Source organism: Saccostrea echinata, unplaced genomic scaffold, assembly GCF_033153115.1.
Source record: "Saccostrea echinata isolate AGI-Se365-2 ecotype Australia unplaced genomic scaffold, CSIRO_AGI_Sech_v1 ptg000009l, whole genome shotgun sequence".
In the NCBI taxonomy this organism is placed as follows: Eukaryota; Metazoa; Mollusca; class Bivalvia; order Ostreida; family Ostreidae; genus Saccostrea; species Saccostrea echinata.
This window is the reverse complement of record NW_026889758.1, coordinates 19,952,893-19,964,995: the sequence shown is the minus strand read 5'-3', so window position 1 is coordinate 19,964,995 and position 12,103 is coordinate 19,952,893. Positions and strand designations below refer to the sequence as shown.

General features: G+C 33.9%; 1 protein-coding gene across 4 annotated transcripts in view; it reads right to left on the bottom strand.

Annotated features, from left to right (window-relative positions):
* Window positions 1-498: 498 nt before the first annotated feature.
* The window catches only part of LOC133181973 (semaphorin-1A-like), a 33,416-nt gene continuing 21,811 nt past the window's right edge, over window positions 499-12,103 (bottom strand). Inside the window, exons 6-17 of one of the 4 annotated variants that reach the window (XM_061316644.1) lie at window positions 12,012-12,099; window positions 10,966-11,085; window positions 10,141-10,229; window positions 9,426-9,567; window positions 8,558-8,924; window positions 7,577-7,659; window positions 6,513-6,723; window positions 5,018-5,086; window positions 4,698-4,744; window positions 4,280-4,432; window positions 3,885-4,013; window positions 499-2,744 (exon numbers count right to left, since the gene is read on the bottom strand). In XM_061316644.1, coding sequence (XP_061172628.1) covers window positions 2,356-2,744; window positions 3,885-4,013; window positions 4,280-4,432; window positions 4,698-4,744; window positions 5,018-5,086; window positions 6,513-6,723; window positions 7,577-7,659; window positions 8,558-8,924; window positions 9,426-9,567; window positions 10,141-10,229; window positions 10,966-11,085; window positions 12,012-12,099 — 1,887 coding nt within the window. In that variant the 3' untranslated portion in view covers window positions 499-2,355. Of the gene's footprint in view, window positions 2,745-3,884; window positions 4,017-4,279; window positions 4,433-4,697; window positions 4,745-5,017; window positions 5,087-6,512; window positions 6,724-7,576; window positions 7,660-8,557; window positions 8,925-9,425; window positions 9,568-10,140; window positions 10,230-10,965; window positions 11,086-12,011; window positions 12,100-12,103 lie in introns of all 4 variants that reach the window. The other 3 variants (XM_061316643.1, XM_061316645.1, XM_061316646.1) reach the window with 3 other exon arrangements.

Genomic DNA, 12,103 nt, shown 5'->3' with positions numbered 1-12,103 from the left:
AGTGCGCAGGAATTGACCACCAAAGATATAGGTCGGTTGCCTGCAGGTGTAACGCATTGTCCAAAGTTGGAATTAAATTGGATCTCCTTGGGCTGGTATCAGATTACGTAGATATGTCACCCCAATTCTTGTGATTTATACAGCTCTCTTTACTTTGAACTATTCTAATGCTAAAATCACCGCTACCACATAAAAGCAAACGAGTTTACTTTGCAAATATTGTGTTATTATATAATGTCTGGTGACAGAGAAGTGACTGCAGTGGTTTTCAAGTGGTTCTACGTAAATTACCACCCTAAAATATGGCACCACATTGCCTGACACCAAATACAAATGCACCTTCAAAGGATTCCTGAAGCACGTTAAATTTCTCCATACCAAAATCTAAGAGTACTTTTACATATAAAAGTACATGCCTTCAGATTTTCCGCATGGGGGGGGGGGGGGGGGGGGGGGGCAACTTACTTCTAATGAATAAAAACCAATGAAGGCATCATATTTACTTTAAATTATTTTATTTTTTTCAATAAGTACGTTTTCCATATTTTAAAAATGTATTTATATACACATGTGTAGTATGAGCATATTTTTAGATATTTTCATTTCACACAGCAGTGTAAAGATAACATATTTTGGTCTGTGTGCAACAAAATTACAAATATATTTTGATGTGTTATGATGTACAAATGTCAAAATTCATATAGCTTTGATCCATTAAATAAAGCAAAAAATAAGTAAATTTCTTATGATCAGTTGAAAGAGTTTATACCTCTGGGGGATTATATAAAATATTACATAAAATATTCCAAAAATAGAAGCTCTGCTACAGAGAGAATATAAACATGTAATGTCCTCACTTATGGGTGTGAGGCACATCTAGGAACTAAAACTACGGGGGATACAAACTCTCTCCAACTGATCAGAAGATGCTGTACTTAGTGTGTATATTCTGAGATCCTCGTATTTAAAGCTGACATTTTCATTAATTGATACTTTTATAACCATTTTCTTTGCTTATTCAGACTTTCTGTTTTAATTATCTGAATGAATAAGATTTATCATAAAAAAATTCTGAAATAAAAAGCTATTTGTAGTTAAAATTCCAAAATATATATCAACACATTAAAATTTTTCCATCATATAAAAATAATGATTCTAAAATAATTATAAATGTATATGAATAGAATTTGATACAACAGTGATAAAAAATATATAGGCATGGTGACAAATGTGTATTACATTTGACTTATAGATTGGTAAGCAGAAATAACATAGTGAGGTGGGATAAATGCCTTATGACATATACACACATATATGTATGAATACTGATTTTTTACTTAACTATAACAAAGTATATTTTATGTAAGGCAGTGCTTTAATCTAGTGGCTGACCTTTGGTTTAAGTCCCATATTTTTAAAAAAAAAAGTTTAAATGGATCAATTTAATCTTTTGAATACAAAAAAGTCTAGCTACTTAGATTATCAACAAATCAAGTGCTGTTGCTTTCTTTAGATGTCTCTTCTTTAAAAAAATGGTAAGTAATTAAGTTTTCATGTTTCAACACATATCCCCCCTGCTGCAAGTCACCACTAGATACTCAATACACTGGCCTTCAACAAAAATGAGATCATCATGATTATATTTACAAATTTAAGCCTCCAGCACTATATCTGATGTCTTACAATGAGCATTAAGTACATCTTCTGTTAGTCTGAACACAGAAATTCATCATCAGTTTTTGATTCGTTGTCATTCCTAAGCATACAATATTAAGAGCACACCAGGTCACATCAAAAATCTGATATTTATAAAGACATATTCTCTTTTTTGGCCCTTCATCAGAATTCAGGCCTCATTATGGACCTTTGTTGGGGCAATATCTGAATGCAAATATTTCAGAGTGATCACAGAAAAATTTTTCATGTGAACACACTTCTGTCTTTATTCTACATAAATGTTGCCCTTATAATGAACTTCAAGCACCAGTGAAATCTGTCATCTAAATTTTGGCAATCAATAATTACCGCACATGTACAACTTTTATACTGAAATTTTTTTTCAGTTATTATATACACATTTAGAGAATATATACAGCATCTGTATACATTTTAGCACTATCACAAATGTTCTTTTTACATATTTGGCAGTATAAATTAAGTAGGAGTTTCCTACAGTTTATGGAATGTCATTGCAAGCCAGTAGGCTTTCATTCTTTGTGATGACCAATCAGAAGGCCAAGCCTCATTTTGGTCTGAGCCGGGACTCCTGCCTTAGGCCGACGGCATTTTGGTCACCACATTATCACAGCACTATGTGTGCAACAATGAATAAAATTCCTAAATACCATTCTCTAACTATACATAGGTTTTATCAGGCACAGGAATGTTCAAAACTGGTTTTTGTAATGCACTCCCATTGGGTAAATTGGAGCCCTTTTGGATATTTGTCACTATGAGATTGAGTTGCTTTTGAGAATTGTTGCGCTCGAGCTGAGCATGATTCACATAACGTGGCTCATTGTCTTTGAGTTTGTTGTGATTTTTCTGTAAGGAACCATAAATTTCTTCATTTGTGAGCTGGTTTTCCTGGGGTTCACTTCTGCAGGATCGGACCCAGTATCCGGCTAGGAAGGACAGTATGGAAGACACCACAATAGATACCACAATAGCAATGGCGGTTTCTGCCACAGATAGGGAAGATTCTGACGAACTTCTGACTTCCTGTGCTGAGGCTGCCTTCACTTCTGCAAAATTTGAATATATAAATAAATAAATATGAAAAAAAAAATATATATATATATATATTCACAGAGTTTATGAACTCTATTCCTTGAAAAAGTAAATAAAAGTAACAAATGAATATGAAATATGCTCTGCAATAAATTTTCACTTATAATTTATGAAATGGAGACATTTATGCCATACTAAGATTATAAATTAGATAAATTGAATACATTAACATTTGATTATTTTTACATTAAGTATTCAAACTGATATCAATGAAATGGTATGGCATAGAATTAATGTGATTGGACACAAAATGTGATGATTGTGGCACACTGGATTATACTGACTCATGATGATTGTAATGTTTCTGTCACCTCACACCCCCGACACACGAAATACCCACACAATGCACTCACAGTTGTTCCTAACTTCCTCCTATTGCTTTATTTATCTTTCTCTAATGGTCTATAGCTCTGATTTGTTTAAATTTAAAGATAGCAAATGAATTCTTAAACTCTTTTTTTGCCATATTTTTCTGTCCATCGGTTGCCTGTATGTTAAAGCTCTGATTATCAGTGTTTGTAGAAATGAGTTCTTCCCCTACTCTGCTACTCTATGCCTATAATTACTGTCACAATGGCTTACAGATGGAGAAACTGGCCACAGGCAGTTTATTTTTTACCTCTGAGTCAGCCATCTTTGTGTACATCAAGTTTGCTTATTTGACTTTTTGATCATGACAGATATGATGAACGCTGTCCTGAAATCATCTCCCTGAGACAGTTAATGATTGCATCTAAGGTTTTCTATTAGATAAGAATGCACTAGCAATACGTGTTTCGTCCAACATAAATATTTGTATCCACAACTGCCATCAGCAATTGGTTAATAGGAAAGTCTAGTAACACAGAATTAGTAACAGACAAAACAAACATAAAGAGACAACTCACAAACAACAGTAATAAAATAATTCAAAAAACAAAACAAAATGCAATCATGCATGAAGCAATGTGATTGGTTAAAATGATAAAATGAAGATCAGTGACCTAGGGTAAGTATATTTTACCCATGAATGTATATACATGTAGATGCTGGTTAAATACGATGTCGGTTCATGACACTGGTGAATTGCACCACATGATATGACAACAGCTTACCAGAATCTTTGTTCTGGCTGTTTGCACCAAACTTTTGCACAATTTCAAATTGTTTAAAGTTGGGATTGCCTTTCTTAAAGTTGGGATCGATTTCCGAGAAGTCTTCAGGAGCGTTATCTATTTCATCCTCTACTGAAGAATAAAAAGTTTGTCTGTTTATATGTTGAATTACATAATATATGGGAATAACATATCCTGGACGTGCATGGGTTACATTCTGCAATCAAATTAGTTTGTGTATAAATCAAAATTATATACTGTATTAGTTGTGGGTATTTTTGCTCTATGTAAAATACATTCTATCTACATACAGTGGATAGAAAGCAGATTTTACTTCAAGACAGTGGACACAACTAAGACTATAGTGAATATATGAAGGTCAGACAGACACTAACCATCCACTTCCACTGGTGGATCCGGTTTTTTCGTAGGTTGACCTCCAAGGATATTATTTTCATTGCTGTTGGGACATTGACAGTCGCACTGAGGTTTTTCAGTGGTGATTTTCTTGGGTTTTGGTGTAGTTGATGGTGATAATGTGGATTTTTCTAATAAAAATGGGATTGAAATCAAAAATAAACATAAGTTCATAACAAAAAACAGCTAATCAACAACAACAAAAAAATATGTTAAAATGTTGTCCAATCGACTGGCAAAGATAGAAAAGAAGAAGAAACAGAGAGCAAAAAGAAACCTGGTAACACTAGCATGAAAACCCTTTATCAGTTGCTCAACTGATTCAAAATGCCAATTAATTTAGAAAATAAAATAAAAAACAGGGAAAAAAAAGAAAATCACAAGACTATTACATACCTTCAGGACCACAGGCAGAGTGAGTGCCAGAGAGAATGCTCTGTATCCTAAACAAAAAGAGAGGAATTTGAAACATTTCAAGATTCACTGATTTAGATTTTTTTTATGAATTATTCCATATTTACAACATAAACCAATAAAAAGTCTGCTAGATATATCTTATGACACCATGTCTCCCTGTTCGTCATTCATGACTTTTCTAACTGGGTTAATCAAATGACTTATGTCACTGTTCTTCCTCTACAACATATGAATAATTAATAATTTTGTTCTGAATGCCGGGGTTAGTTTTTGTGTGGATATTTGTCTACTTTTCTTACCCTCTATCACTAGCTGCACACTTGTCATCAACCCATGAACAGTAAGGGTCCTGAAGTCTCACACAAGAACTAAAAAGTGAAGAAAAAAAAACATTTTGAAAAAAAAAATCTTGAAATTTTAGACATACCTTTGAATATATATACTTTTTAAACTGACTTCTATATTCATTTTCTGCATTTATTTACTTCCATGCTATAAAAATTATATAATGGGAAAGTTAGAGTCAAATTCTTGTGAACCCATTAATAGTTTTCGTGGTATAAAATATGTTCTCAGATTTATTGTAATGCAAAAATTGAATTACCATACTGCATTATACCAGGTTCATAAAACTAACATAAATTTAATACGTGTCACTTGAAAATCCTATGTGACCAGATACATCTTATTGAATTGCTTTAAAATGAGGTAAAAAATGGTAGCTATTCCTTATTGAATAAGCAAGATGTTTTTGAACTAAACATCTCCAAGTACACCTGAACAAAACATTTAGATGCATCTTCCCCATGTAGGTATTGTCCTCCTCTTAACAAATACTATGCTTTGTCATGAAATATGTGATTCAATTAAACATCAATGCATGGATGGTTGAAGCAAAAGATAAAAATCATGGCATAATGAATACACATAGACCCCCATCCTCTTGTGTTTGCCCACCACCCATAAAGAGGGGAAGAGATCCTATTATTAGACCTACTGCATTCCATGCTACTTTAAGGCCAATGAACAAGCAATGTCCAAGATTGGAATGAAGATGTCTCTATGATGCTATCCTAATTTGTAATCTGACAAATCTGTATAATCCTAGTAAAAGAGGACATGTTACACTCGACTGATTTTAGTGAAACTAGAGAGATCTGTTCATCTGCATTAGTGGTTTTCCTTTCTCATTTCAGGGCTATAGGTTATTAAAAATGGTTTGCATATAGGACTCAACATATTAACAATGTGTAGACACTAGTTGGTAAATGACAGATCATTACACTGAATGCACCTTGTCTGACAACTAGAAGCAATGCAGACCTGTCTGATTGTTTCCTGCTTGAATCTGATGTTTTATATTAATTAGCTATAAATTAATTAGCTAGGGATGTGAAAAACTGAACAGACAGAACCTTATAAAAAGATATGGACTTCTAGCAGTCAGAGACACTTGAGATCTTCTTGAATACTGGACCAAGGTTTACATGAGCTTATTAAGAGGTGGTAAAACATGTATAGTATGGGCTCTTTGATGTTTCTCCAGAAATGGGTACCCCCAGCACAGAATAACAGTGGTATTATAAACTATACAGTCTAACAAGGCCATAATTTTCACAAATACTAGGCCAGTAAGTGGGTGAATTATATCTCTTCGTGCACCATGACAGCATTAACTGGCTGATTTTAAATTCTTTCTGCTCAGATATGGATTTGTTTTTTAACCTCTGCTGTTTTTGTCACTATTTCATATCTTAGAGCAATGTACAGCAAGGTAACATTCATTTCCCATACCTGCAAGAGTCCTGATGTTCACACTGATGAAGAGGAACCGAGATGACTTTCTCTTTCGAAACAACAATCAGTTTTTCTTTTCCATTAGCTCTGTATATCTTGAGTCCAGTGACAACATACTCCTCCGGGAATACCTGAATGTCCTCTACCACCACAGTCTCAACCTTTGACCCATGACCTTTATTGATGACCTTGATAACTCGTCCATTATCTGTGAATATAAAAAACCCCTAACTTTTGATTATCTACCAATATGTCAATAACTGGATCTTTCACATAATATATATCTCAGTTCTGCATTTTTAAATGTTATTTCATGTCAAAAAATCATAAACCCTGTCAGAATTATCCTGAGAAATAGATAGGTTAAATGGAAGCTTATGAAGTCTAGTTGAATAAAATTTATGAATCTCAACAGTATTTTGTTCCACTACTGTGTAATAATGTGCCTTTCATACACATAATTGCCTAACTGAGCCATCATAAGATATTTAAATCTTTTTAAATCAATGACAATTGAGCGATTCACTGAGCAGCTTCAATAGGGCACCAATATTTAACCAAATGCATTTATATGTATTGAAAGCAATTTTGAAATAGCAGTCATTATCTTCTACTTTACTTCTCCCACAAAGTGGTACAAGGAGACAGCAGACGATAATGCATACAATTACGTCTACCCAGACCCAAACGAAGTGCTTATCTTGGCCTAGGTACTAAGGAGGCGACAAACAAATCCTGTCTTCAGGACCCCAGATATGATATGTAAATTGTCTATAAAACTTCAAAAAACTTCAAATATTTTTATGATTCCACAAATCATCTTCTGTAAAAATTTAGATTTTCCGTGATGATAGACAAGGGGTCATATTTACATACACTCAGTTGTTATGTCACAGGGATATTTATAACACATTTTCTGTCAAAATTGCTACCCCACATGCATTAGTGCAAAAAAAAAATTGCCACCCCTTGAAGAACCTTGAAATATTTTGAAGACTATATAGTTTCCATGCAATAAAAGCATCTCAGTGTGCAATGAAAGCTCGGTAAAGTAAACTCACCAGTTCCAACGAAAATGACATCATAGTATCTGCCATCACCAGCATGAACCTGCCAGTCAACTGCAATCTGGGTCATTCTGCCTCTGAAGTACAGAAACATATATGAAAGCTGTGCAAAAAAGAACCTCCAAGCACCTGGCTTCACATGATAAGATAGGCTGGATTTGATTACTTGTCTGTGCTGTGTCTCATACTTGCATTTAATGTGATCACTTTTACTACTTAGACATTACCACACAGATGTATCTGAGGGAGTTCTTCGCTATCTCAGAAATAATGAGATTTTCAGCTTGATATTTCTTTAAGATAAATAAACCATATTTTTTTTAAGTATATTTTTAGAGCTATAAGATTTGACTGTTTCCAATCAATCTGAGACAATGTTACATCATAGCCTCAATGTCTGACTTCCTGTTTTACAATACTACAACTGATGACTAAATTACATGCATTAACTCCTATTTGATGTGTAAAATTTTTGTGAATTGTAACACTTCCACTATCAATCAAGTTAAAAGAAGGTGGGATACATGGTTTAATGAAATGACATTTACGGAAAACGGGGCCATAAAATACAGAGCGTAATCAAACTTGGAACAATACTAAGCATAATTCTTAAAGGAGACAGAAATACTGTACAATCAATCAGGGGGAACACCTCATTTCTGACAATTCATCACAAGTTTATGATAAATATTAATTAACTGACAGTATTGACTTTTTTCATCTAATAACCTATTTCTACAGTAGTTTATTATTCCATATTTAGGGGATTTATAGTTTTTCTAACTGTTAAACTCTCATCACGGAGTTAATTAACTTGCAAAAGGTTATTTTTACACAGTGGTTAACTTACAATAAGCAAAGACAGGACTCTTTTGTTGTGAGGTCTCTTCAGATATCTGCTTTTGATTGTGTATTTCTGAGATGTTAATAAAGTGTGAACTTCAAGTAAATCTTAAATTTATCTTAAATACTTACTTGAAAGTGGGTAGAGCAATGATCGGACTTCCCCCAGCACTGGGAACAGCTTCATCCATAAGAGTGTGTGATTTGATGAAATTGAGCATTGGTTCAGAGATCTGGTATGAGTCATTGACACAGGTGCTGGGGTGTGGATTCCTGTCAGGTTTAGGGTGTGACACAGGGAGCCAATTATGATATGTTGACTCTTGACCTTTGAACTTGCCTTTAAATGTTTTTTCGATATCTGATAATTTGAATGCACACACTGCTGAGCCCTGGATACTATTTTCAGGAGTGCGAAAGACTGCATAAAACATGTCTGTCCTATTATCACTTCTATCCGTTGACATGTAGTTTCCTTGACCCATTTCTGATGTAGATTCTGTAAGAGAGACATGTAAAAGGTAAAAGTACTCTTCTTGTGGTTCAATAAAAGTATGCACACTTTACGTCATTTACCCAATGCTATTCACTTCAAGGAAAAGCATCTTTGACAGGTATTAAACTTCTTGTGAGAGTGTTACATAAGAATTTCCATTACAGTCGCCACAAAAAAATTTTCTTCCAGAGCAGAGAGTAATAATTGTCTGTATATAAGAATCTGTTAAGAGTTCTACAAAGGTATTGTATCCAGACCTAATGACAGCTTTATTATAGCAGGAACAATACACAAGGTAATAACCCCACAATTTCTCTGGAATTCTCCTTAATTTGTATTTTTATTTGGGTATAATCAGATAGTTAAAACATACATTAAAGTACATAGTTCTAATTGCTGTCAAATTGTCACATCAGTGAAGGTAAGAATTCCTTCCTTGTTATTACAGCCCAATGGAGATTGTTTAATCATTAGGATTTCTCTGTTTAATTTGAGGACACTTACGAATTTCATCCAGGTAGTAGGGATATTCTCCAGGTATGCTACAGTTTAATCTGGCCTTAAAGAATGAAGTCCAGATGTTTTTCATCATAATTTGGCCTCCTCTGTCATTTTTACACACTCTGGCCACTCTTGAGAACACCGTCTACAATGATAAAATTAATAAATTTGCTAAAAAATACATGCACTTGTTACTTTGTAAGCTTAAAAAAAACAAGTCAATATTTCACTCTATAGAAGATTTCACAAGTTGAAGAGTAATAGACTATAGATGCACGTGCAAGACAAATATATTTGTAACAGTTCTGTAAAAAATGAGTATATTTTTGGCTCTAGCATTTGCTATCCAATTTGTCACATTTAACATATTGCTACCATGATGCTATTAATCACAGAAACCCTGTATGCTTCAAGATTCTCATGAATGTATAATTTTTTCAACAACTACTTTTTGGGCATAATAATAAATTCCATCTGCAATAGCCTCATCGCCAAAGGTACAGGTAATTTGTTCTTCCGCCAGGTAAGGTGGCAGGGAGTGGGTTTTGACAAAAATGGTCACAGTTGGAGATTTACTGAAGATGAAATGTGTTGTCAGAGAGTTGGACAGTGACTCTGAACAGTGACAAAATATGGCTGACCAGAAAGGCTGGAACACAGGGTGCATCTGGTTCTGGGATAATTATGAATTTATTAAAGTCAATGAGAAATAAATTACCTTTCCACAATTGATATGTTCCACTGCAGTCTCCCGAAAGAAGAAGTAGATCTTATCTTTAATGTCAAAGGAACTGACAAAGTTAGGATCTGGAGGTAGATAAATTAGAACATAAAAATTGTGAGGTGATGATTACTATGTATGTACTGAGGTTTCTTAATCCATTCATTTTCATAACAAGAGAGACAGATTTAGCAAAGCAATATCGTGTCAAAGTTATCAAGCTCATCTTGTCATAAATATAACCTTTACTCTCGGTCTATGTAAATTTAACACTTATGATGCTACCAAGTGCAAAATTATAAAAAGGTATCCTAAATCTGCCCTAGAAATATCATCTGATTTTGAGAAAGTTAATATTTTTAGAAACAAAACTATATGGGGTGAAAATATATGTTTTGCAAGGTAATGTCACATGATGTTGAAAACTTAAGATGTATAGATAAAGCCCTTCTATAACAAGGGCTGTTGACCATTCTGAATAAACACATATTTATGGGAAAATAATTCTTTACAAAGTCTCTCAAGCATCTCATTCAAGAAATACAAAAGTCTTCATAACAAAAGCTAAATAGGTCAACTTCTCAAAAACACATACACAACTATAAAAATTTTTACCTAATCTAGATAGATTCATATTTTTTTCTAAATATATATATATATGTATCCTTTAAAGTGCTTATTTCACATATTATATGTTGAATATATGAGGAGTACAAGTAATTAGAAGAACTAAACTAGACCAACAATTCCTCTCTATATTGAGAATACAAGAATTTTGAAAATTAGAAATTTTAAATTTTCAAATGCAGTGAGATGAAGTACCATTCAGCCATTTGGAGTCATGCTGTTCAGTCCTCAGAATATTTCGGCCATAATCGGTGCTGAAAATAAGTGGGTCTCTCTCAGAGAAATCGGACACAGTGGCGGAAAACAGCTTGCCATCTGCAAAAAACACAAAAAGAGATAAACTGATTAATTCCTGATTGGAAGTCTGTCTGGTAAATTACAGAACACCAAAACATATCTGGAGGTTCAAAGGGTCTGTTTGCTTGGACAGCCAATAGATAGTGATAGGCAAGCTTATCTCTGACAAAGAGTAGGTCTGCATGTTCTTAACGACTCAACATCAGACTTATTAAACTCAACCAAGCATGGATTACTGCAATAGCTCCTGTATGTCTGCTGCCATGATAGACAATTTCATAGCATAATCTTTTACTTCCTTTTTGTTTCAACTCAACATATTAAAAATATGATAGAGGCATGAGTGATCTTTTTGCCTTTTATTATTTTATGGCTTTGAGTAGGCAGTTTTTGATGAAGTCTCTTGTCATGCAGACTCTATTTAATATAATGACATTATCACTACTGGCCAAAATGTCTAGCTGGAAGCCATTTCTGGGGGGTGGTCCAACATTGACGTATACACAGCTCCATTATACTTTTTTGTTTTCCAATCAACTACCTAAATCTGAATGTGCTTACACTTTAGTTAACCAAGTGCATAATCTGCAGTTAGACAACTGCTGAGTTCTATAGAAGCATTATAACAGACCAGTATTACCATGCAATTTTCTAAATCCCAGTAGGAAAACATAATGTATTAGGAATGGAGATATTATGGAAATTGGGGATTAGCACTATCCATTAGGGTTAAATGGATGTTGATTGAATGGCACTGCAAATGATTTCAGACATATTGTTCATAGGGAATATGCCTATCAGGAATCCATTCTTAAAATGAAGTTGACTTTCTTACCAAGTAGTGAAATACATGTGTATTGAAAATTCAATTAGACATAATGAAGCACTGATATGACATGGCAACATTGCTGTCATGTTGTACCCACATTTGATTTGGGACTGACCTGAGAATACATAAGTACTGTTGTGGCTTGGATCAAAGGCACAATGTCCGATTCCTTTCTCCTCTGCCTTCATTACATATGTCATCTCCTAA